Here is a 27,207-nt window from a genome sequence, read left to right on the forward strand (position 1 = left end):
ACTGACAACTGCTCAGCACGAAACGAAAGCGAACCACAAAATACTATTCGCGCTCTTTGCTAGTCCTATTGTGACATTAGCTAGGCTTTCACTACTGGCAGAGTCAGTTTGAGAAGAGACGGGCAGAGCCGGTTTGGTGAGCAAAGCTCTGCTACAACAACAACAACATGAACAAAGTTGGAACAAAAAAAATTTTAATTGTTTACTAATATTCAATATGAAAAATGTGTGTTTACATATATATACGCAGTTATGTAACAGTTCAATACAGACAGGCAGTAGTGAAGGTGACGTAAATAGGCGCTTAAGCGTCAAATTAGTGTTAGTAATTTAGACAAAAGGCCACAGTAGCCATAGCTTTCAGATGACTGTATTTTATGGTTAACTGTAAATACAATTGTCAATTAAAAAAAAAAGGACAAAGGGAAAAAAATGAAGAAAGTCACTGCTTACGTAAAATATAAATGAAGTAAACTTTTTAGTTCTCAAACTAATACAACAATAAAGCATACATACATAAATTTATAAACTATACATTTTTGCGGAAATGTGTAGCCATGTATATTACATATGTAAATGTGTAAGTGCGTGTTTGCTATGTATGCACTTAAAGCGATTTACACAGTTTTCTTCAGCTTTTAAATACATTTAATTTTTTTGATATATAAATGTCGGCTGCAAGAACGTCATAACCTAAAAAATTTAAGTTTTTTTTTGAAAGCGCTTAATGGCTTGCAAGAACATTTTCTTGTTGTTGTAGTAGCAGCATAAACATTCCCCATGCATATACGGGGGAGTGCTGCTGCAGTGACAAGTCATTGGCCGAATAGAAATTCGGTAACGTAGAACCGACTGTCGTAGTGAACATTTTCTTCTTATGCGCATTGCTGTCAACAGATACAGTTTTAGATTTGTTACAACCACTGTCTGTCCTTTCTGTATACATTTATATTTTGACGTTCTTGCAACAAACGATATACAAGAATTATATGTTGTTGTATGACTACAACGCGTTTACGTTTTTTTCTCTCATATATTTTTTGCAATATGTTCGCCTAACTCTTACTATGTAATTAGCAATACAAAAATATCTAAATTTTTCTTTATTTTGCCTTTTTCTAATTTTAAACGTATTTTCGTTTTTACAATTTTTTACATTTTATTTTTAAGAATTTTTTTTTTCCTTGTTTGCATTTTTCTTAAGTTTTGCTTCATACGTGCGCACGGGTGTTAAAAACTACAATACAAATATTATAATACGTTCAATTTGTTTTTAAATGAAATATTACAAATGTAGGTACACACATATGGTATATGTATACATGTATATGTGTTACAAACATATATAATTTAAAAAATAGTACATACATAGTATTGTAAGTGATAAAAGTAAAGTTAATTTGCATTTTTACGCACATTTAAATCTTACAAATCTTTTTCATACAACAATGCCATGGAGCAAAGACAATTTTAAGCATACATACACATGTGATATTATCTAGATGTTATTTTTTGTGACACTGTTATCACTTATTTTTACGATACAAAAATATTTTTGAGGTTCCAACTTTAAACAAAAACGTAATGGAAATCAAAAAGGCATTCTATAAAAAACATTTACAATGCGTTGGCTCGAATCGACGCTGCTAATTGATAATTACTAATCGTAATTAACTATGAATATGCTGGCAAATATCTAAATATATATATTTTTTATATCTCCATCGATAATATTTCGCTTTAACACTTTTCGTCTTAAAAAAGTAGTATTTTGAATTGTAGTAGTAGTCTTTTAATTCCATTCTTATTATAGCTTAAAAAAGTTTTTCAACTTTTTTGCCAATTTATTAGTTACTATACATTGCAACCCTGTCGCACGCCATACATTATCTTCAATTCCGGATAAATGATTTTGGTTATTAGTTGATTCGTTTTACCCGCCAACATGGCACGTCGTTTATCTTTTTGTATTACTTTGATGCCTGGTTTGTGCACGAGGAAGGCATTGTCCAAAATATGGAACTCGTAGTCTAATACACAGAGCGCATAACCCTGAAAAATTAATATAACCCAATTAGTAATAAAAAAGTAATAATTAAACTAAGTAACATAATTTTAATTTAGCAATCACTTTGTTGAACTTAATCGTTTGTAGTTGTACTTATTTTGACTTCATTCAACAATAAGTCCGTTTATGAAGCAAATCATTTGTAACTACATATCAAGTTTTGGTGCCCACAAGAATGATAGAGAGAAGATTGCGCCCATCAGAGAGTGCGTGACGTCACGTTTGCCAAGTTGTGCAGTGTTGCCAACCATTTGCTCTTCACAATAAATTTAGTGCTTTTTTATACCCAAAATGCGAAAATTTTCCAGTTTGGTGTTTGTTTCTTTTTGTTTTTAATTTAAAGCTACCGAAACTGTTAGTTAAAAAAACTGTATTATTAAACAAATTATTAAAAAAAGGTCACTCTGAGATGATTTTAGTGCTAATGCAAATTTGTTAATTCTTATAAAACTTGATATTTTGAAAGTGCAAATTAATTTTCTGCTCCTTTTCAGTTAATGCAAGAATATTAAATGTTCTTTTTTCAACTCTTCTTAACATTGAAAACCTTTGACACATTTTAAAAAGGCTTTGAATTTACTGAATGCGAACTAAAACCATAGAGGTGTAATCGTTTCGTCCGGTCCCTAATCCTTAGTGGGACAAAGGGCACCTAGAGGTGTATTCACAGTAAAAATAAGCAACAAAATACCAGAAAATACTGAAAAACCCATTAACGACATTTTTACAAAAAGAGTTACATAACCTCAAATATAGCAAAAAAGTACATACCCATAACACATTTATTAAAAAAAAAAAACATTTTTGAGGCAATTTGTCACGCATACAAAGTTCTTTAAGTATTTCAATAAGAATTTGGTATTTTATTTTCTTTAAATGGGCATTTTAGTGCGTTTTTATATCCTAGCACTGTGCTGCCTAGCACTGCAGTAGCGAGAGAGAGATTTGACTACTAAAAGCAGAAGAACACCAACAATAATTGCAATCGCGGGCAATGCGACCAGATGTTAAAAAAGTAAAGCTACATAAATCTGAGTGAATTATTGAACAAATTTTTAAAAAATGTATATTTTACAAAATTATAAACATTACTTTTAATTAGAACAGGCTAGAAAAATGTCATAAAGAAATAACTAAAACTCCGAGACTTAATAACAAAAAAAAAAATGCTAAATCAAGTTACGAAAATGGTAATCTGGCCATACTGGTGCTAAAACCATGTAACTCATTGTCAAATTCGCTGAGCGCAAAGTAACGGTACCACGATAGGCGCCATCTCATTATTCTTTCCATCAGATGGTGTCCATGTACCCAAAAATCTTACAATGTAGGGGAAAGTGAGAGAGCAAAATGGCATTCCATTTTGAGGGGAAGTTGCAAGTTTTTATATATATATATAATTGGCGCGTACACCCTTTTTGGGTGTTTGGCCGAGCTCCTCCTCCTATTTGTAGTGTGCGTCTTGATGTTGTTCCACAAATGGAGGGACCTACAGTTTCAAGCCGACTCCGAACGGCAAATATTTTTATGAGGAACTTTTTCATGGCAGAAATACACTCGGAGGTTTGCCATTGCATGCCGAGGGGCGACCGCTATTAGAAAAATGTTTTTATTAATTTTGGTTTCACCGAGATTCGAACCAACGTTCTCTCTGTGAATTCCGAATGGTAATCACGCACCAACCCATTCGGCTACGGCGGCTGCAAGTTTTTACTGAACATATTTTTACTTGTAAGAATTTGCAAATGGGCAAAACAGCTGATTGCAAAGTAAAAATAAACACGAATTCAAATTTGCGAATTGAGTCAAAGTTCCAAATTCTAAAAAAAAGGTAATTAAAATGGATAATGTGAGAAAATATACTTAGTTTGGCCATAAATTCTGTAACAAACTTTGCAATGCGTACGACGCGCACTAATTTGAAGGAAAAAGTGCCGTTATGTTTGCTTTTGTTCGTATGCATTGTCTACTCATAAATTATACTCAGTTTCGTGGTAAATTTCGCTAGTTAACCATGAAGTGACGAGCTAATGAAAATAGCATTGCAGTGATTGCATTACAAAAGTGTGGTAGAATTGCAGATGAAATTTACGAACTGCTCAAAAAAACTTAATATTTCGAGATGCACGTGTCGTGTATATCGCACGATCAATCGATCAATCCCGAACGTCTGAAGTGACAGACAGAAAAAGAAGTGGTCGTCCCCGCGTGTTTCGAACCAGTGCAGCCATAAACGCCGTCCGAGAAAGAATTCGCAGAAATCTCCTTAGGAAGCAGAAAATCATGTGCAGAGAAATGAATGCATCGACCAGATCCATGTCAAGACTAATTAGAGACGATCCCCACATGAAAGACTTCCGTCGTTCAACTGGTAATCTTTTGAAAATTTGAAGAAAATTTGACTCGACAGATGCAAGCAGCTTCTTCGGTGCACGCTTTCAACGGATATGACAATATTCTTTTCATGATGAGGAAATGTCCACTGTGGAAGAAGTTTTTAATAAGCAAAACGACAAGTCTAAAAATGTCATTCCAAGGGTTCAGGGTGGCCACCATACAGCCTGCGTAATGATTTGGTGGGGAGTGTCTTTTTCTGCGAAAAAAGGGTTGAGACCGGGGCAAAAGTCCAAGACCAGGGAAATGTATTAGAAGGTGTGGTGAAGCAGTTGAGCAGTACTCTCTTTAATGGAGAATGTTGGTTCTTCCAGCAAGATTCCGCTTCTGCCCATAAGCCAAAAACCACCCAGCAGTGGCTAAAAAAAAATATTCTTGGATTCATAGCCGCAGAAGATTGGCCGTCTGGAGGTACAGATCTGAATCCATTAGACTACAGTTTGTGATCAGAATTGGAGAACTTGGCCTGTCGAAGACGTCAGAGAAATTTGAAAAGTCTCAAACAATCTTTGGTTCGAGCGGTCAATATCCATGCAAACCGTGCGTGCTGCAATAGCTCAATGACCTAATCGTTTGAAGGCTTGTGTGAAGCAAATGGTGAACATTTCGAATGAAAATTAAATTTTTTTTCTAATATTTAAGGGGGTAGTATGGTATTTTTTTTTTCATTTTTTTTTTTTTTTTTTTTTTTTTTTTTTTTTTTTTTAATTATTCTATAACATCTTAAGATTATTGTGTGAAAGTTTGAAGTGCATTAGAGTAAAATTGACAAAGACACAAAGGATTAAGTATCTACCTCTCCAACCGGATTTCACGCTGCCGAAAATCTTTAAACGCGTTTTTCTCACACTTGCCTTTTTTACGGTCGGTGTCCACTGTAGATTCATATCTACTGCACCGATTCTTTTCAAATTTGGTTTTTTTGTTTCTTTACTTTATTCACGAGGTAATGACGTCGAGTTTTTTTTTTTTTTAAATTTTGTCATATTTTAAAACAACAAAGTTTTCAAGTTTTTTTTATGAAAAATCGGTGTTTTGACTTCAAAGCGCTTTAAAAAATTAAAAAAAAAAAAAAAAAAAAAAATCGACGTTGTTACCTGCGAAACTTTATTAGCTGATGAAATCAATTTGGGTTTTTGATTTTAGTTGATCCAGTAATGAGTTCTGAGGGACACCGCAATAAAACTTTTTTATGAGACGTCCGCGAAGATTCGCTGCCACCAACTAATTTCTTCATAAAAATCAATGAAAATTTCACACAATATTCTTTAAATATGACTTTATAATGAAGTAATTTTAAAATTTTGAATAAATCAACTGTGTCGACAAAAAAAATTTCGAAAAATATGCTTGTTTTACACCGAATTAACCATACTACCCCCTTAAATAAAACTAACTTCATTAAAAAATTATTGTAATTTCATACCTAATCGGACTTAACTCGTAACAGAACTTATGGCAGGCCTAAGTATATAATATTTTAGATACAATTTATAAAGTTTATTTGCAGTCATATATTAAAAAGGAACCGGTCAATAATATAGCTGTATGCACTTCTGAACCACAGCCTCCAGTCGCCGTTGCTGCTGTTTCCGAAACACAAATCGAAAGCGTTGAAGGTTACAAAAGTATGTATTTTATGCTTGTATTTTTTGGTTATTAACTAATTTGGAAGGAAAATATGAGGTAAGCTGTGATTCCCACAACAATACTTATGGAATGTTGTTTACCTGACAGCGTTAATGAAATGGAAAAAAATATTTTGGGTAAAATCAAATCATGCGATTCTAAACTCGTTGTTTTTCTTTTTATTTGGGGGTAGCGCAAAATTTGAAAATTCGAGTTTTTGTGATTTTTCCCGCCAACAATTTAATCAGCTGTTCGTATAACTTGAAAATTGTTACTGGTTTTGCGTTCATGTACTTTTTGTATATTATTCGCTTTGAGAGTGAATTCTCGGTAATTAAGTTACTGGATAATTTTTACATGAACAGTCCTACTTAACCTTACTTAAGGAAACCTTCTCTCACCTGCGTCATCTTATCACTTTTTCCCTCCCAACTCAGCCGTTCATCATAGTGCGGATCCGCATTCGTTCCAATATAAATCGGCTCCCAATGCCTAAAGTATCCAGTACGTTTGCCTATGTGGAAGACACTCAGTTCCTCTGTCTCATTGGCGGCCATCCACTCTTTGGACTGTGGTACGCCATGACAACTGGCGCATACGCGCTTATGGAAGGGTATCGCTTTGCCGGTGCGCAAGTACTCTTGCAATTCGGTTTTGTCGTGTGGCACAGATACATTGGCTTCCACCTCGAAAATGGGCAGCGGGAAAACTCTAGAATTGTGGTTTAAATAGTATATGAGAAATGCGTATCATTCGAGTATTTGTTTTGCCACTTACCTTGGCGCTTTACGGCGCAGATATGCTTCGTTGCGCGCAATCATTTCGAGAAATTTTTTCACTAAACCTGGATTTGGATACAACTCAATGTCTGAGGCTAGTATAAAGTGTGTTAGGGCGGCATCGCGCGCTATATTTCTGCCCACATTCACCGGGTACAATAGTTTCTTTTGTGACTTATATAAATGGCCGGAACTAATATTGAAGTAGGGGGGTGGTATCGTGCAATTATAGGGCGTCTTGAGCACATCCGCCTGTTTCATCACTTGCTTAGGTATGTGTTTCGTGCTAAAGTAGAGGTGAAATGTGGCAAAAGCGCGTACCAAATGACTTTCAGGCAGACAATCACGCAGGTACTTTATGGAGTCAACGGTAGGTTGATAGTCGGTGCCAGGTGTGTGCAACGCAATACTCACAGGTGCATTCCAACTGAAAATATTGTCGTGATTAATAAAATTATATAATATTTTTTACAATTGACACCACACTATGCCACACAATATTATATTTACCGTTCTAGCAAAGGTATCAGATTATCCAAAAATGAATAATCGGCATGCGTTGTGTATGTGATTGTTTCGGTGCACTTTAACGCGCCATGATCGGCGCGCACGTAATTCTTGAGCACCCAGAAGTCACCACGCTGCAAAACCTCTGGATTGTAGTCACGATTGTAACAATTCAGTAGAGTTTCTAGCCGTTCATTCAAATCTTTTTCATCACCGGTAACAATATAGCCATCGGTAATAGAACTATTCATGAATGCTGCTGCTTCTGGAGTGCCGCCGCCAATATTACCCACCAGAGCACCGGCTGCCGAACTGCCGGAAACGCTACTCGTGTGATTTTGTGCAGGTGATGCGACTATTTCGCTTGGCGCAGCAGGCGCCGCTATAGAGCCTCCAGAATCATTGGACCCTGGCGGCGCCGGTTGCAGATCACTAGATGCGGCTGGTAGTGGCAGTGCCGATTGTAGCTTATCGCCTACAAGTGGCTCCTACAATAAAAAGAAAAGTTTTGCTTTATATTACGAACGTAAATTTCAACTGATATCATTGCTTACATTATTCGGTAGTTGCGTATTCGAGGGCTCCACTCCTCGTTCCTGTATAAAGAATGTGCCGCCTCCATTAAAGCCGCTACCATTGCCTATCATGACGTGACTGCATATGTAGAGGATGACAATAATGTTGATGAGTATGCTACAGCGGAGCAGCCAATTGCGCCGTGTGAACATTTTCTGGCCTAAAGGATCGAAACGCACCATTTGAAATTACAGTGCGGCAGTGGACTAGGACTAGTTGTTACGTGGTTATTGGAAGGAAAACCCTGTTGGTGTGTGCTCGCCGCCTAAGAAAACGATTTGTTGCCCAATAAAGTTTTGAACAGCAGTAATAGAAGGGTGTAAAATCAGACCGTCAGCTACAAAGTACACCTGCAAAAAAAGGAAATACTTTTTCTTTTTACTCTACATTTACAAAATTTAATTTCAAATAAATTGCATTTCTTCACGCCAAATGAACTTTAAGATTTTTCCTAATTTGTGCATACAAACCAAAAAGGTTCCGATTACATAAAAAAAGATTAATGCTTAACATTTGTTAAACTCCCTTTTTATTTAACAGTTTTTAAAGTCTTAAGTATACAATTACACAATAATCGTTTCAGCCGTTTGTTGACTTAATACTACTTTTTCTTAAAGAAACTCATTATATTCCCTTGTTTCGTCTTAGGGGCTGCCGCCGGAGTTTGCTTCGGTTTACTTTCTTTTGGACTTGTTTTTGCTGGCGTCTTTTGACGTGAAGAAGTTGTTGCTTTCGATTTCGAATTTGGTTTTTTTGACTTAACGGTTATAACAAAGCCATCCTCATCCAAATATGTCTCTGATTTTGGCGGCGAGTCCTCTACCTCTGCCGATACTGCTTGGTCCAATTTTTCTTGCTTCTTTTGTGGTTGCTTATTATCTTCATCTTCTTCATCCTCATCCTCTGAATCTTCGATCCGTAAGCGTTTGCGACTGCTTGTTGCTGCTTCTTCCTTATCAGTCTCTTCCACTCTACGTCTCATCTTATTTAACTCTTCGTCCTCGTCAGAAGACTCCACTAAAACTTCAACCATTTTCTCTTTCTTTTCTATAATTTTCTTATCTTCCACCTCTTCATCTTCCGAGAATAGCTGCACGGAAGTATTTGATTTCTCCTCTGCTTTCTTAGATGCTTCTTTAGAAGTATTTGATTTCTTCTCTGCCTTCTTAGGTGCTTCTTTAGAAGTTGTGGGCTTATCAGCTTGCTTTTTGAAGAAGTCGTTCAATTTTTTTGGCGATTTTTCATGTACAACTGCAGTTTCTGTTTTTTTGAGGGAAGTAGGCGCGTCTTTGCCCTTTGGCGCAAAGAAATTACCAATGCCTTTTTGACCACTGGCTACTGCTGCTGCTGCGGCTTTTTTGTCTTTTGGCGAAAGTTTCTTTTGCTCGTTAGATTTTTGTGACATTTTCTTTACGTCTTCATCATTTTTACTTTTGTTATTTTGCGGCGAGACTTTTTTGTTGTCTTCCGATGAGATTTTTGAAGTAGATGCACCAGCATGAGAAACGACGTCAGTTTTGCTAATGTTCGGTTCAGTCTTGGCAAAAGCGCCTGCAATGCCTTTAACTGATTTTGTTTCTTTTTTCGTGTCCACTTTAACAGCAGCGCTAACATTAGTCGTATTAGCTGCATTCCCATTTATATGTTTAGGTCTACTTTCACGCACTTCCAAGTTTTCCAACTTAATAGCGCACCATGCTACCGGTTTCAAGTCCTCCGCCGGCGCTTTCGCGCCACCTGCTACCTCCACCGAGTAGAGCGCAGATTCAGCATCTTTTAATTTGTTTAACCATTCATTTAATTTTGACTCGCCCTGCACTATTTTAAATATTTCTTTATTTGAGTCGTCGGCTTCTGCCCCATGCACAACATATCGTTTCACATATTTGACGCCTTCTTTCTCTTGCCGACTCAAGTAGTCAGTTAGAATGCTACTCACTTCCTCAATTGGCATATGGTATTCATTTATCAAATCCGTTAATAGTACACGACAATCGAAATTTATTAGGCAATCGTTTAGCGCTTCTTTCAATTTAGCAGCGCACATATTTTTAATATTTAATATTAAGATTTTGTCAAATGAAAATCCTCAGAAGCGCACAATTTACAACCAGTGCTCGTTCACAATGAATTTCACAACGGCGCAGCTGTCAAATAGTAATGTGGATCTTATCGCGTGTGGATGACATAAGCGAAATATGCGTTGTGGATGCACTGCAAGAAATAAGTAGTAAATATTGGAAGTGTGCAAAAGCACGTTATAAAATATTTTAAACTCTTTAAAATTTAAATCTTGTAAACGTATATTTTCTTATGAAATTCGTTAGTCACTAATTAATTATTTTTTTTTTAATAATATAAGCACTTTTTAAGTATCAAATATATTTTCACACATGGAAACTGTCTACAGATAACACTATTTACTTCACTTTAAAAATGTAGCACGATAAAATTTAATGAAGAAATTTTCTTAAAGCTGCTGAACTGCTTCTAATTATAAAACGTGGCATTATTATTATTTTTTTAATGTCAGCACTTTTTAAACACCAAATATATTTTTCACATAAAAACTGTCTAGAGTTTAAACTATTTACGTTACTATAAAAAATATCACGATAAAATTTAATGGAGAAATTTTCACAAAGCTGTTAAACTGCTTCTAATTATAAAATGGAAGTAAAAATAAATCCAAGCCATGTAAAAATTTAAAGTAATCAAATGAGCACCAATTAGTTCTTGAGTAGATTAGTAAGCTGGCTGAGATGAAGTACAGCTCCGCTCCACTAACAAGACTTTGCTAGGAAATTCACCACCCAAAAATGAATTGGAACTAATTACAATTGGTTTAGAAGCGGGGAGTTTCCTAGCCGAGTTTTCTAAACGGAACAAAAGGAAATTGCACCTTCATGACTTACAACAACAATATTAAAACATATACCAAGCCGAAGCCTGCACAATCATTTCACATATATTCACAGACTCGTCGATCAGACGTCAATGAAGTGACATTGTCTTAATTATTTTTCGTATATCCAATCCCATACCCAATATCAGTTTTTTTGTAAGCACATCCCCTGTTACGTCAGCTCATCAGCTGATTCTGCCAAATTCGCTGAAGGCCGGTCTGTTATTGGCCACACTTTCTCAATTCTTTTCACCATGCAAACATTACGACAGTAAATTAGCTGATTCTTTCAAAATCACTGAGCGCAGGATAGCGAGAGAAAACGCCCACATAGTTTTGAGAACAATTTGACATCAGAATTTATTTCGTATAGACTTGCGGCCTTGACTTTATATTTAGAGAAAAAGTTGAAATTAAGTGTTTGAGAGCAAAGTTACGAGTTTGTTGAAGGCTACTTGAAAGCAAATTTTTGAATTTGACGTTTTAACTCTATTTCTTCTGTAAAAATTAAAAGTACGAGGATTTTTTCTTTTCGCCAAGGCTTTTCTCCATCGTTTGATATTATAATCATAGTGCTTCGCTAATAGTGAATAGTTATTTGAGTCTCATCAATGTTCAAAGTTCCTTGTCCCTCCCAAAAAACTCTGATAAGCGTAAAAGTGAGAACTGAGGTAACTTTATATGGCGTAAATACGTGTATGTTTTAGAATTTCTTGTCCGCACAAACCCTTTTAATACCGTGAAATAAGTAAATCGGCAGTTAAGGACCTTATAGAGCATGAAGGTAGCTTAGGGTTTCAAAGTTATGAACATTTTCATGAAATAAGAGTACCAGGGATCTGTAAGATCGAAATTCTTTTCTACATGATTATTTTATTAATCTATCGCACCTGAGTTTTAACTTGTACACTTCCGACGAGTACGTTTCACATAATGGGGAAGAAATAGTAGTCCGAAGGATCCGAGGTTTAAAAAATAGGGGAATGTGAAACGAGTTGGAACTCTGTTTCCATTAATTTTGTGACCACAACTGCTGAGACGTGAGCTGATGAGTTGTCGTGATGGAAAAGAAGAATCACCGGACTTCCGCGAATCAAACGAATGCCAAACACAAAGAAATATAACGATCTGGCTGAAATTTGGTGTGTGCTATTCCAAGAGATGTTACCAGCTAAGCATAACTTCCATAAGTGCCAGTAGTGCTACCTGTTTGACTTTGCACAGATTTTTCAAACGAACCTCGTATACAAATAGACAAGCAATGGAGCGCTTAAAGGTTAAAATAAAGATTTCCATCAATCGAAATCATTTTTTTCTTTAATAAAAAAGTTACTCAAAAACAAATTTGGATGAATAATTTTGCGCCACCTTGTATATCCAAACTGAAAAAAAGTTGTAAAGTCACAGTTACCCATCTTTTCGATTGTTTTAAATACTTATTCGTGGCTGCTTATTAATATTTAAACCTTGGCAAACTGTTAGTCACTGAAATCATTTGTGCGTGTGTATTCACAATTCAATTAAGCTGTCGAGTACCTACAGAAAAATTTGGCATTTTGATGTCTTCACCTCTTTGTTTATTTAAAGGTGTAATTAAATATATGTACATACAATAGTGTTCTTTTTCGTTTTTCAAACTACCTTTTTGTGTACTCGCCTCTGGCCAACTAACGCAATGCACAATTGAGTTTCATGGAATTAGCAAGTGAATTCTTCAAAATGAACCAATATTATTACAAATTGGTTTGCAGTCTCTGCAGTGCTTCTTGATAGGTTGTTGTTGATGTTAAGTTGCTTTGGGGGGAGAAAATGATGTGACTAAACGATGATTTCCTCCTTTCCTTTCTATTAGCCGGCATTGTTTTCCAAGCATTGAGTGATCATTCTTCCCGCCTTTCGATTCTTCGCTTCTGTGGCAAAAAATGCTATAGCTCGGTTTTTTAAAGCACCGAGTAGGTAGCCATCATATTTACTTAAAAATGGACGTGAAAAACAATTTATACCTGAGGCCGCACTGGTCCCTGAGTGTATCGAGAAATTAAATCTGTTAGGAACGCACAATCGCATCGGGCTAATTTGGGTCTCAGGGCACAGGGGTATAACTGGGAACAAAGTAGAGGGCAAGATGATGATAAGAGAGGCTGGGGCCACGTTATTAATAGGACCTGAGCCCATCCTGCAATGGGAGAACACACCATTAAGGAGAAGCTTAGGGGCTACTCCAGGCGAAATATCTACTGGGTTGGTACAACCAAAAGAGGTCTAGAAAACTCATATTCCTCCCTAATGATAAACTGAAAATGTTATGGGTATTCTCACAGGCAATTGCAGATTATTGCTTCTGCGACCAATCCCCGGAGACTCCGATACAGCTTCTCCTTGAATGCAGCGCTATAGCGCGGTGAAGGTTGAGACATTTCGGCCAATTGCTGCTAGAAGAAAAGAACATAAACTCAGTTCACCACAGTCTTTAAGTTTAATTAGGGAACTGGGTCTGAATGAGGTACTGTGATGAGTGGACTGCGCAAAAGATCTAATCTAATCTATAAAAAGACGGAGATTGATCACAATTGTAGAGATTGACCACAATTTTCAGTAAAGCCTATCTTGTTGGAGGAACTCAGGCCCTATCAAAATGCTTTTTGGTCAAAGGGGGCTCGAACATTGGCTAAAATGTTGGCACAAGTGTGTTAAGTCTATTTGAGGGGATTTACTTTGGATAATACAGAGCAAATATTGACGAATAAATAAATATTTTTCGAGAAAAATAAAAAGTAACCTTCCTTTTTGAACAAACATACAGTGAAGTCCAAAATAAACAAGACTGATCTCAAATAGAAACGACAGTGGCTTTGTTCTGATAACTTCGAGTTTATTTATTCCACATAGTTCTCTCTAGCCTCGATACACTGTTTTGCGCGATCTACAAGCTTTACGAAAGAGTGTTTCAGGTCATTGACCGGAATGTCCTTCAGGATGTCGGTATAAGCCCTTTAAATGGCCCCTATAAACGCAAGACGTTTTCCTTTTATGGCCAAATGCAATTTTCCGAACAGGCAGAAGTCACAGGGAGCCATATCAGGCAATTACGGTGAGTGATTGATGGTTAAAGTGCGATTTCTAGTCACAAAATCAGTCACAAGAGTGGATCGATGCGATGGTGCATTATCATGCAATAAGCGCCAGCTTCCTTGTATTTATTTTTTATGCATTGGTAAAATGAAGTGTTAATGTGACAAATACGGACTAGAATAGGTGTTTTTCTTCTTCTTGATTTGAACTTCTAATTAAATGGCGGGATGAAAACCCGTCTGTGAAATCACTGGTGTGTAAGGCAATGCTAAAATTCAATGTTAGTTTCTTTAATAAATTTCGACATGGAATTATACTTGTCTGCACTTTTACTACAGTAGCTCTTTATTTTTATTTCTAGAGTTATTTTTTTAATTGAGTTACATTATTTTTATTTCAGTTCTAATTTCTAGATTTATATTCCTTGCTTAAATATTATTTAATTCACTAACTCATGATGTGAGCTTGGCATCAAAGGCAGAGTTTGAATTTATATAGACGAACGATTGAGACTATGTTAAGCAATTTGTGTGCCTAAAAGATACATGATTTACTCAGAAAATTTAGTTTCTGTTTAGAATAAGTACTGAGGATCCTGACCCCTATTGCTCAGGTATTCAGACTGCCGTGGTGAGAATCTTCTCCACTGAAAGAAAAACAGTCGGAGGTTTGCCATTATCTGCCATGAGGCAAAAAATATCAGAGTAATCGTTTGTGCAGTTCTATGTCCATAGTGAATACCGCACTATGTTACTCACAATCTTAACCAGTTACTTCGGCCGTACTTGGTGCCAGAATCGGCTCATTTGTAAAAATAAATTTTCTACCAACATGTGCTAATTGTTTTGCGATTATTGTTAGGAATTCAAAGGCGGAAAAAATATTAAAATGCATGAACAAATCAGCACAAAAAAACAACAACAAAGAGGCAAAACAATAACACAATAAGCGGCAAAGAAAGTGTAAAAAATGCGAAACACAAATGGGATATCTTCGCCAAATATGAAACCGGCTTCCAGACAAAAAACAAGCAACACATTTGGAGAGCATTGGCATCAATTAGTCATATTTAAGAGGAATTCAAAAGTGGTCAGAGGAATTGCAGGAACAAAGAAATGAAAATCGACAACATAAAATAAAATTTTAATAAGAAAAAATCGTCAAATAAGCAAATACTTAGAACTAAAGGTTTAAGGAAAAGAAGCAAAAACTCCGTTAAAAGACAGACATGGCATACGGGCCCCTCAAAATTAATGTATAGGCTTCAATAACGTCTCCAGATCAACAACAATAATTGGCCATCGGTGGAAAAAGAGACAAAAAAAAAAATAAATAAATAAGAAGAAATAAAAAAATGACAAAAACAAAATCTGATGAGCAAAAAGTCAGGAAAAAAGCAATTTAAAGTCATTTAAGCCTTAGTTTGCTGCATCATATCCATGAATCGGCATGAGATAAAGCAACAAGTTTGTGAAATTGACTCTTTGAAGCATACGCAGAGCCAAAAAATGTATTCAGATCGAGTTTGGTAACATTAAAATTCGGTATTCGGTAAACTTCCAAACTCGGAACTTTCTTTGCAGAGCGAGAAATCAGCGGAAACTCACACTACCAAATTGTAACCTTGCAGTAGTGGGTCTGAATACCCTTATTTACCTTTAATGTATATGCATATTGGGGGAATGTTCTTTGGCCGAGCTCCTCAAAGAATTTTGGGGTATACACAAATGCATTATTTTTGTGATTTTTTCCACAAATGAAGAGATGAAGGGGAGCTTTTTCGTGGCAGAAATACATGCGGAAGTGTCTCATTGCCTGCGGAGAGGGGACTGCTATTGGAAACAACTTAATCATTTGATGAGTCATGCACGGTGATTCGAACCTGCTCACATCCGATTGGTAGCCACGCACCAACCCATTCGGCTACGGCGGGCGAATGCTCTATTTCATATGCTTCGTAAAAAATTATTATATACTTGTTCACTCCGCTCCGGTGCATAGGGCCTCAACAAGACTCTTCCATCGTATACTGTTTTGGGCTGTTGTTTTGCGCCGTCCCATATGATGTCGGCATCTGCTAGTTCGCGGAATATCGACCTTCGCCAAGTTGCCTTTGGCGGACCGCGACCTCCGCTCCGTTGCGGGTTCCAGTGCCATTCTCGTGATGCTATCTTGTGGTTTTCAAAGCTTATCCATCCCCACTTTCTGCGCTTGATTTGCCATAAGATGGGCTCCTCATTCGATGATCTCCACAGCGTGATGATGCTGACAATGTTTGGACAAAATATGCATGTTTCACTTCCGTGCAAAAATACTGACTTCACACGAGCTGAATATTCGCTGCTTAGCGCGTCTGGAGATTTGCGAACTCGCCCATACTGTGAGCATTCGCCCAAACTCCGTCCTCGCATTGTTTAGCTTGCAGTTGACATCTTCATCTACAGCCGAGGTAGTACAAGCTTTCGACATTTTGCTTTATTGTGATTGCCTCTCGTAGTCTTCGTCTTGGCGATGTTGACCTCCAGACCGACAGTGCGTGCCAGCGTGACTAGTCCACCCGCCTTCGCTTGCATGTCAGTGAGTTCGTGAGAGTGGAGGCAGATGTTATCGCCGAAGTCTTTCCATGTCTATATCCATTTCACAAGAAACATACGCCGGGCATAAAAAGTTTGGCTGCACCCGAGCTTAGGTGCTGCTTTACTTGTCTTATTACTAAGTTTTTTACTTATTGCCACGTATACAAGTTATGGCAGAGGAATATATGAATATATATACCTCCATCCCATAGCCACTGTTTTAAGATTTCATTTAAGTGCATACTTTGCATTCGGGCAATTCTTTAATTTTTTTGTTGTTTTAAAGTTTTTATTTTTATATCTTCTTTAGCTTCACCGAACAGCACAATAATTGGCACCCCTTCTGTGTTTTATGGTTCTTAAAGGAAAATACGAGCATTTAATGTTCCCTCTACAAGTTGATTATAGGAGTGAACCATCACCATTCACACACTCATCTTCACTGAAGTATTGCGAACTTCTGCATTTCATCGAATTTATTATTGCCCATATAAATGGGCAGCTGCTTTTGAATTGCCTTCATAAAAGTAGTTTTTCGATAGTAGCGAATCCGAAAAAAAAAAAAAAAAAATGTGGGAAAAACGTATCTGGTGTCGCTTATGCTACATAAAATTACATATATGGGGAGCATTTCAAAGCAAACAGTGCGCTAAGAGCAATGAAAATTCAGTTTTACCAAAATCGATTTATTTTACTCAAAATGCTTAGCCCATTTTAATTCAATATAAGGTAAACTCGCACCGTGTTTTTTTACATATTTTTTATGTCGGGACAGACTAGCAAGCATAGCACTCAGACAGCATTAAGTCCATTGTTCTGCACTTGGGTTCCCTTTTTAATTTTCTTTAAATTTGCTCGACCTCCGAAGAAATTTGACTAGATCTTGTGGTGTCAATGAGCCAAGGTGGTCGCTTCTTAACACATCAGTGCCAAAGACCTCAAACCTGATTTGAGCGAAGGCCGGGCAGACGTACAGAAAGTGGTCCGCCGTCTCACCCTTCTCTCCACATGCTGCAGTGCACTGTCTGAGATGCTTACCTTTTCCATTTGCTTAACCCATAGAAAGTGGTCCGTCAGCAGTCCAATCAGCTGCCTTCTGCTTAATGACAGCAGGATCTGCGACAGTCGGGCGGGCATGACAGGTAACATCAGTTACCTCAAACCGTTAGTAAGGCATGAAATCATTTCAAATGACTATTTTATTTCGGCGGTAGAAATGTCCTGCCGGATGTCGGTACAGAGGTTTGCATAACTCGTCTGAACTTCATCTACAAAAGGCTTTCTTTTCCACGGCAATTACATTTTTCTGGATGAGCAAAAGTTGTATGATTTCAAGTAATTCGAATACTTTAACTGGTTGAACACTTAATATAATTAATTCGGTGAAGTAAAAATCTCCGACCATTTTCAACCAGATGACTTTATATATATAATATATATATATGTACAGTGTACACTCTCCTAACGAACATTTCTCTTAAGCGGACACTTTTTTTGTACATTTCACGAATCCTTAAGATTTTTTTTCTCTTGAGCGGATAACCTTCTCATACTTTTTTTACACTTTTCCCATAAGTGGACAAATTTTTCAGTCTCTTAGGTGTCTGCTTAAGAGAGAGTACACTGTACTTAAACCCTTGGATCGACTAACTTCCAGGTTGTTGTAGTGATTGGTATTGCTTGACCTTACGAGGTATTTTATCTTATCGACGTTAACGACGCGGACTTGCTTTATTAATGGGGTTTAACCCGCCGTCGGCAAGAGCGCTTGGATTGCTGGAACAATAGCAAGATCGTTAGCTTAGCCACAGATCTGAATGCTCTTCGTGAAGATAGTTGCAACAGGATAAATTTCGCAGATGACAAAGTTTAAAACTAAACTAAAAATTATCGTAGATAGCGCATGCCCTTGCTTGACACCAGTGCTCACAACGAAAGAATTCGTAATTTTGCCTCGTGTCATCACTTTAGATACCGTTCCTACCAAGGTCACTGATACCAGTAGCGGGAGTTTATTGCCGACATAGAATAAAAGTAAGCTTAGTTCTGCCGATGCAGTCGAAAGTTTTTTTAAAGTCTTCCTTCAAAAATTTTGAGTTCAGCAAAGATAATTAAGTGTGTCACAGTGATCCAAAATAAAGGTAAAAATGATAAAGTATCAAATATAATAGCAAAGCGGCGGTTCTTATTATTCGTTCTGTTAGTATCGACGTCGAAGGTCAGTCACGCTCTGCTAGACCAATCGTAGAAAGCATTGATATAATCAAGGAAATACTGGAGCCGGAGCGGCATGTGAGCACTTATTATATAGCCCAGGAACTGATGATTAGTCAAGAAGAAACAAAAAAATTATATAAATCGGATATCCTTCTTCTTCTTCTTAATTGGCGCAGTAAATGCTTTAGCGATTTTTGCTGAGTTTAACAAAGTTAGTCTTTTCTTTCTCATGCTAACCTACAACAGTTGGTGAAGCCAAGTCCACCTTCTCCACCTGATCTTTCCAACGCAGCTGGTACCGCATTGAAACGCAGGGGCGTTTATATCCATTCGGACGACATGACCCAGCCAACGTAGCCGCTGGATCTTTATTCGCTGCACTATGTCTATGTCGTCGTAAAGGTCATAGAGCTCATTGTTTTATCGGCTGCGATACTCGCCGTCACCAACGTACCAAGGCCCAATAATCTTCCGCAGAATCTTTCTCTCAAACACTCCAAGGGACACCTCATTGGATGTTGTCATCGTCCAGACTTCTGCGCCATACGATAGGACGAGCAGGATAAGAGTCTTGTAGAGTGTTAATTATAAGTGTCAAGATAGGACTTATTACTCATTTGCCTACTTAGTCCAAAGTAGCATTTGTTAGCAAAGGAGATTCTACGTTGAATTTCAAGGCTGACATAATCGGATAGCCTTAGAAATATTAATTTCATTGCCAAGGTAAAGTTAAGAAAGCTCCAAAAGTTTTACTGCATCTAATGTATATCAATTTTTTGTTCAATGCTCTTTTTTTGTAAGTATGAAGTATTTAATTTTCAATAAACGCCAGTTATTACCTTATTAAAAAATGTTATTGTATTATGTTGCAAATAAAACCTTTTCACATTGGAATTCCCCTCGTATGTATTTTATGCAAAGCAATTTGCACTCTTTGCATATCTATAATGGAATAACTATGTACTCCGACATGCTTTATTTGAGGATTCATAAAAGACAAAAGCGCCCGTCTGCCTTATGCCTGTCATATGTCTACCAGATCTACCACTAAAATGGATTTCGACCACCATAGCACTCTAAACAGCAATAAAAAATGTGAAATGGTACAGATGCTTTGCGATATGTTGGCTTACTGTGCAGAAGACCAAGCCATAAATGCGATTGTGAGTCGCCTGGGAATGAACGAAAATAATTATCTTGCATACGTTTCAATCAGTGCACAAAGCACAATGTCTGTACAGTATGTCTTAATTCTCCAAATTTAACTGGGAATCAAAGCTAATGGGACTAAAGGCAATTAAAGGTAAGACTTGTCTTTTCTTCAGGAAAACGACGGTCTGCTGAATCTATGCTAGATAGCTTTGTTAAAAATTTTAACTACCAAACCCACATTTGACTTGTGATTCGATTTGATTCAAAATCGACTGTGAAAGTGATTGACGTTCAACGCGAATGATGTTGCTATCCGATCCCTAATATATTTGCTTACTGGCAGAACTGTAACACTAAATTTTTTGTATCTGTGAGCTATAACTCACGTCACAGCTTAAGAATTGTCTGGGTGCAGGTGAAACTTGAATTTACTGGGGACATTTAAACGAATCAATAATGCAGGCAACTTCAAATAAAGTTGAGCTATGAGTCATTGCTGCCAACACGCGGCCTTTTTGATAAAGGAAGTAAGTAAACATCAGAGTCTGGACTAACCGGGTTTAAAATAAACAAAAATCTCATGACCGATAAACGGGTTTAATAGTCATGTAATAGACAAATCTGCTCAAGTGTCTAGTAGCTGCCAAAGTAGATGCCATTTATGATCACTGCTAATGACTTTATAGTCTTCACAATGCTAACTAATTAAATTTGGTTTATAGGGGTAACAGAATGCAACTGCATGCGGGGAGAGAGCGCTCCATCTCGTTTCAGATTGAACGTTCGAAATTCAATTTCAACAAAAAAAAAAAATACAAATACTATAAACAGGAAAAAATTACGCGCACAGGCTTCTAACAAATTCTGATAAATTCCTGTTAAACTCTCGGGTAAAGTAATACATTACGAAAGTTGCCTGCTTTGTGCTATGAATTAGCATCGGATATTTTTTTGACTTTTTCTTAATTTTTATGAAGCAATTAGACGACTCCATAAAACCATGCAGCAAACGTATTGAGGCAGCTTGCAAACAGTTGTAGCAAACGAAAAAATGGCAAAGAAAAAGTGGAGAGCCACTAAAGTAGGGAGGTGAGCAAGTAGCATCACTTTAATGCAAATTTAATCTCAATTTTAGAAGTTTTAATTACACCCGACTGGATGCTGGAGCATAAAAGTTAGTGGTTGTGAGAAGTGAAATCGGCTGACCGCAGCAAATAGCGAATGAAAAAAAAAAAAAAAAATAAGCAAGAACGTCGCGGACTTCGACTGATTGTAAGCTAAATACCTTTTCAGGTAATTCAAAATTTAAACCTCTAATTAGATTGGTGGGCGCCATAGCCGAATGGGTAAAATAAAAGAAGTTATTCGTATCGAATGTTAGTTTGAAATTTTTCTCCGACATCCAAAATACGTCATCATCTATTTTTTCAGATCATCATCTTTTATCTATAGAATGTCAAAATCTATAAACCAATATTGGCTGTGTAGAGTAATTAAAAAAAAAATTGGCAAAAATAGAAAAAATCAAATCAGCTGCTTTACTGCTAATATCTGCTCAAAATGCCTTGGTCGTAACAAAGTTTTTGAAAAATTTACGAAAGTACGGTACGAATGAAGTCAGCGATGCTGTTCAGCGAACTTCGAGTTTTCAATGTAGCCATTCGATTTCAGTGATGTATTTTCATAGAAGTTACGAAAATATACGATGGATTCAGCGACACTCCTTAATTGGATGTTTGGTCGAGCATCTCCTCCTATTTGCGGCGTGCGTCTTGATTTTTTCCACAAACGGAGGCGCCTTCAGTTTTAATCCGAGTCTTAACTGCAAATGGTTTTGTGTGAAGAGCTTTTTCAAGGCAAAAATACGCTCGGAGGTTTGCCATTGTCTGCCCAGGGGTGACCACTATTAAAAACATTGTTCCTGTTCCATCATTCGATATTTCATACCTGAAGATTCGAACCTACGCACTTCCGAATGGTAGTCACGGCTTATTAGCTTATTTTAGTTTACTTCATATTACAATCAATCCAACAAATATACCAATTTTCAGAAAAATTGACGACGATATTTAAAATACGTGGATATTTGGCATTGAATCACTCAGAAGTAGACCTCCTGCATGGTTTTGAGCAAAGGCAGATACTCAAGAAGCATTTGACGAAGAAGGGGTATATATTATATTAGAGGGAACAGTAGGTACAATGAAATTAAAACAATTAAAAAAAAAATGGCGTTAATTACGTAAGTCAATGAATATACCTCGTAGAGTGTAGGTACCGCGGATGCGTCGCTTCGTTGGCATTCAGCCTATGATAGACACCTTTTGGCACAAAAGGCGAGTTATGCTAAAATCATGCGAAAAGTCCAAAGAACAGCTTTTTTATGCATCTCTGGTGCTGCAAGGACCATCCCAAACAAAGCGCTGGAAGAGCTAATCAATTTGCCTGCACTAAATCTCGTAGGGAAACACGTGGCCGCCGCCTTGGCGCTTAGACTTAAAAGTATGGCGCTATGGAAAGACCGGTGATTTACCCAAGCTTCTATTTTGCACACTCTGACTCACCTTCGACAGACTCTTCAAGATAATCATCCCGTCAGGAAGAGAGTGGCAGAAACCAAGGCCATTGAGAAGGAGGTCTAGGAGTGGTATAAGGATTTCGCAGAGGGCTGAGAAGTCGTGGAGATTTGCCCCGATCTGGTCGCCCATCACCGTCTTCAACGGATGTAAACGTCGACCAAGTCAAGGAAATGGTGCTAGAAAACCATCATCTAAGTTTGAGAGAAGCAGCTCCTGACCTTAGCGTGTCTCACGAATCAATTCGCAACATTTGAGTCTGCGAGGATATCCAGTATGAAACTAAATAGATTCAATTATACGCATCATAAATGTGGTGAAAAAATTATTCTGCTATGAAGCTTTAATGAAGGTATACAATTTAAACCATCACACAAATAACGATACCACCGCAACACACACTCACATATAACCACATACAATTGCACGACTGCCGCGCTAAAAAATTATTAATGATTTTGTATACGTAATCATCTTTGTATGTTTTTGCTATTTCAACTGCAGTTAATTTTTCTCAGATTTGACTTGAAGCAGTGGAGAGAGCAGTATGTGTGCGTTCAGCAAAATGCCAAAGGGAAACAACTTCTTGGCATACATATGTATCGGGTGTTTTTTTAGTTGTATGATAACTATCCATATCGATAACAATGATTTGACAGGTGAGAATGGCAAACTGCGTTGACATTTCTGTTCAGTAAGGTTTGGCAAGCCATCGTTTAACGCCAGAAAAATGCTGGTTCAAAATGTGGAAATTTAAATTGAAAAAATAAAAAAAACCTCTGAAGTATGATAGAGCACTGGCGGCATCATCGGTCTTTCCTCCTTGCGAAATGAGCAAGGAACTGCCGTTACGGTGAATGGTGAGCGCTATAGAGTCATGCTGACTGGACAAAAATTAATCAGCTAAACATAGCCGACATTTGGTCCCAACAAGACGACACAGCAGTCGATTTATTGCAATATTCAAGTCACTATTGACGCCATATGGCCAGATTTATTGGAAAAAGTAGTTAAAAATTTGACACATCGAATGGACCATATAACTCGTAACCATGGCGGACATATCCGGATAATATGTATAATATATAAAAAAATTTGCCATGAAATTATCTACCAGAGGATAATAAAAAAAATTTCATGAAATTATCTATCAGAGGATAATAAAAAAAAATGTCATGAAATTATCTATCAGAGGATAATAAAAAAGAAATCATTCCAACAATATTTCTTAAAAAAACACCCTATACATATTTCGTATATATGTGCATTTGTAGCTGGCCTACATGGTTGTTTAGCTCTAAGAGTTTTAAAGAAATTCAACCACTGAAAATTATAAAACCGCAATAAAACTTGAAAAAGCAGGAAATTGTGTTTTTGTTGCTTGGCAGGATGGAAAACCAAAGCACAGTTGGATTAGTTTAGGCAAATAAACTGCGTTTTTAATATTTCTGCAAGGAAAGCGATCAACGAAACTGCGCATACTTTAAATGAAAATAAATTAAGTGTTGATGGAGCAGAGCGTCGATATCGTTAAAGAAAATTATGCGCCTATTGGGGTTGTAATTTGAATTGTTTTGCGATTTCGCCACGTGCGATGAATATACGAACAAGGGCACCCATACACATTGGTTCAGAACTCAATTTTAATGAGAATCTAATAAAATGTCTGACTTAGGCAAAAACAAAAAAAAAACCATCACTCAAGCTTACAGCCAAATAGCTGAGTCATGATAAAATAAGTAAAATATCTTGAGAAGATGGGTACTTTTGCTGTAAGATGTTACCAAAGTAAGAAAATTAATCGTAAAAAATGTATGAAAAAAAATGAAGTCATTTAGTCAACATGCATTTCTCGCATTTATAATCTCATTCACTTTCAACTACCTTTAATTGAGTAAATATTTTTTGTTTTTGTTTTTTATTTAGTTGGGGAATAAGTTGTGTTTTTATATTTTCTTTTATTTTACAACGATTTGTTTGCTGTTTGGCCAAGGGTAAGTATTCATTCGATAGAACTATTTCTGCTATATAAAACTATGTTAATTATATTTTTGAGTTATTTAATTTTTTATTAGTTTTGAGGCTTAGAAATGGAATAACCAGGAGACAAAAATCAACATTTGCGACACCTGCTCTTCTTTGCTATTCATCGGGGTCAAAACGCTACCGAAGCAGCCTGGAACATTTGCGAAGTGTCACAGGCAAGTCTACAGCACGGAAATGGTTTGCAAAGTTCAAAAATGGCGACTTTGAGGTCGATGCCATGTCCCGCAGCGGAAGGCCTTCTGAATTCGATGAAATACGTCTCAAATCACTTTTGAAGGAGAACGGTCGTCAAACTAGTCGTGCATTGGCGGAAGAAATGAGCTGCGATTATAAAACGATTCTCAATTACCTTAATTTAATGGCATTTGCCGAAAAATTGGAGCCTGGGTGCTTCACAAGCTCAACGAAAAAACCAAAAAAAATCGTCTTGAAATTGTTTTTCAGCATTTCGCCTGCCATCGAGCAACACGCGGTCAGAAACAACGTTTTTTGTACCGACTCATCACGGAAGATGAGAAATGGTGCCTATACATCAATATGGAACAAAGAAAGGAATTTGTGGAGATACATGGAGATCCGCCAAAGCCTAGAGTCAAACCGGATATTCATGGGATGGCATGGTGCACCGGGAAATGCTCGAAAAGAATGCCATGGTCAACAAGGAGCTCAACATTACCAAGCTACATGGTCATGACATGGTCAAACCATACTCGTTCTCAACAACGCCCGGCCCTATGTTGCACAAGTCGTCAAAGCCGCACTCCAAGAGCTCGAATAACAAGTCCTTCAGCATCCGCCGTATTTTCCGGACCTTGAAACGACACATTACCATCTTTTCCGCTCCTTGTCAAACCATATGTAGCACGTTACGTTCGATAACAAAGAGGTCCTTAAAAACTGGCTCAACAACTTCTTTGACACCAGATCAAGCGTTTTTTAGCGGAACGGCATCAACAAATTGGTCGAGAGGTGGGAGAGGGTTAGTGGAATTAGCATACATTCAATATTGCATGAACATTTCGTCGTCAAGAACATTTTTCTCGTTGGATAATTGATAATTGCTAAAAAAAAACTCGTGTCGATTGGTGTAAAGAAATGTTGAGGGAATTCAGTCGCAATGGACTGCAACATGACTGTACCATCAAAACAGGTGACGAATCTTGGGTCTGTGCGTATGAGCCGAAAAAAGTAGCAATCAAATATGGGTGTCCCAATACGAGCTTAATCGAAAATAGTTGTTCGCGGAAGAAGCATCCCAAAGGAAATGGTTGCTTGCTTTTTTCAGAAAATCTGGTCATGTCGTAACTGCATCTCTAGAGGAACTGAAAACAGTCAATTCCGAGTTGTACACAACCTTTTGTTTGCTAAAAGAATAATGGAAAATCAACCAACCAAATGACGAATCATTCTTCACCTAAAAAATGAGTGATTCTTGTTGTTGTAGCAATTTACTAAACCCTACCTGTGCGGTATAGTCACCGATCGCCTTCGACTAACTCATCTAACAGTAGGTCTAGAAAAAGTTTGGTTCCAGAGGAAGATGGGTGGTAGGTGAGTAGGTTTAATGGGGCATGTGAATAGGTGGTTAGTGTCGTGCCGTGAGTCTTCACATGCTGGACATATGGCGGGGTCGATTCTGGATAAGTAGGATTTTAAACTACTACAATATCCAGAACGTAATTGAACCAAAATTACGCGGATCTTGAGAGACAGCTGAAGTTGTGGTGGTGGTTGAACTCCGAAAGCGGCATTCGTGGTCGGAAGTTTAGGAAAGTGGTAAGAGTCTTCCGATGGATGTCGTTTAATGTCAGTCTGCATACTGTTCGGTTCACTAGTTGTAATTGTATTTTGTTCTGGATGCAGTCATTGTAGTTGAATAGATGCCTTCTGACATGCCTGCGAGATGGCTCATACTCTAGAAAATGTCTGTAGGGGTGATACCTTCGATAGGTATGTGAAGGTGTTGCAGGGGAAGACATCAGGAGGGAACCCGCAGCTGTCCTAATTGCATTATTTTGACATATCTAGAGCTTTGTTCACTACATATAATTATTGAGGACCTTGTTGCGATTTTGGGCATTCCCATCGCAGCTGGTTCCACATATCGGAATGACTCGGGTTTTTAACGACCAAGGGCTGCCACCTCAGTAAACTAGATTTGCCTATGCACCATACCTCACAATGCATGCTCTCACGTATCGGCTCATACAAGAGTGTTTTTGAGCACTCAAAAGACCGAATTACTGAGTCATCCGCCTTGGAGCCCTTATTTGGAACCTGGTGATTTTTTTTGTACCCGAACATCCAAAATAAAGCGCAAGGCCAAAGTTTCCCAATGCCCTAAGCAGCGGTGGAAGCCTTGAAACAGCTCGTTTTGGAGCTATCCATATCTGAGTGGCAGAATTGCTTTGAAAATTGATTCAAGAGAGTATATTTTAGAATATTTTGAAAAACAAAAATGCCACTTTCATTATTATTTTACTGTCTTTTCAAAACTAATTTTTTTAAATAAAATTTTTTATGCATCTACGACTTATATTTTCTATAAAATCTTGTGCCTCAAGGAGTTCAAATAGTAGTGTAAAGCAATCAAGATTAGTTCTAATTTAGTAATAAATAGTTTCAATGAAATAAAACCCACCTCTTAGGACTTGTACTTCTCATTCCTTCTTGCCCAGAGATTTGTCGCAGTTATTTAGTAGTGCTGAAG

The 27,207-nt window shown here is 37.3% G+C and overlaps 2 protein-coding genes across 3 annotated transcripts; both read right to left on the reverse strand.

Moving 5' to 3' along the window:
- Positions 1 to 1,090: 1,090 nt before the first annotated feature.
- On the reverse strand, positions 1,091 to 27,207 carry LOC129247224 (beta-1,4-glucuronyltransferase 1). 2 transcript variants are annotated; one of them, XM_054886257.1, is made up of 6 exons: positions 27,139 to 27,207; positions 7,932 to 8,303; positions 7,381 to 7,865; positions 6,869 to 7,297; positions 6,493 to 6,802; positions 1,091 to 2,052 (listed from the first exon to the last, which is right to left on the reverse strand). In XM_054886257.1, the coding sequence occupies exons 2-6, from the start codon at positions 8,133 to 8,135 to the stop codon at positions 1,855 to 1,857; spliced, it is 1,626 nt and encodes a 541-aa protein (XP_054742232.1). In that variant the 5' UTR covers positions 8,136 to 8,303; positions 27,139 to 27,207; the 3' UTR covers positions 1,091 to 1,854. The 2 variants fall into 2 exon arrangements, with proteins under 2 accessions (XP_054742232.1, XP_054742233.1); XM_054886258.1 differs by lacking the exon at positions 27,139 to 27,207 and adding an exon at positions 9,893 to 10,002.
- On the reverse strand, positions 8,460 to 10,090 carry LOC129247225 (DNA polymerase delta subunit 3). The gene has a single exon (XM_054886259.1). It carries the CDS (start codon positions 9,998 to 10,000, stop codon positions 8,555 to 8,557), a length of 1,446 nt encoding a protein of 481 aa, XP_054742234.1. The 5' UTR covers positions 10,001 to 10,090; the 3' UTR covers positions 8,460 to 8,554.

Source organism: Anastrepha obliqua, chromosome 5 (genome assembly GCF_027943255.1).
Source record: "Anastrepha obliqua isolate idAnaObli1 chromosome 5, idAnaObli1_1.0, whole genome shotgun sequence".
NCBI classification, from domain to species: domain Eukaryota; kingdom Metazoa; phylum Arthropoda; class Insecta; order Diptera; family Tephritidae; genus Anastrepha; species Anastrepha obliqua.

Coding starts and splice junctions, on each gene's coding strand:
- LOC129247225 (XM_054886259.1), bottom strand. CDS start 10,000: ATGTGCGCTGCTAAATTGAAAGAAGCGCTAAACGATTGCCTAATAAAT.
- LOC129247224 (XM_054886257.1), bottom strand. CDS start 8,135: ATGGTGCGTTTCGATCCTTTAGGCCAGAAAATGTTCACACGGCGCAAT. Junction 7,866..7,931: donor ATACGCAACTACCGAATAAT/GTAAGCAATGAT, acceptor TTTTTATTGTAG/GAGCCACTTGTAGGCGATAA. Junction 6,803..6,868: donor CTGCGCCGTAAAGCGCCAAG/GTAAGTGGCAAA, acceptor CCACAATTCTAG/AGTTTTCCCGCTGCCCATTT.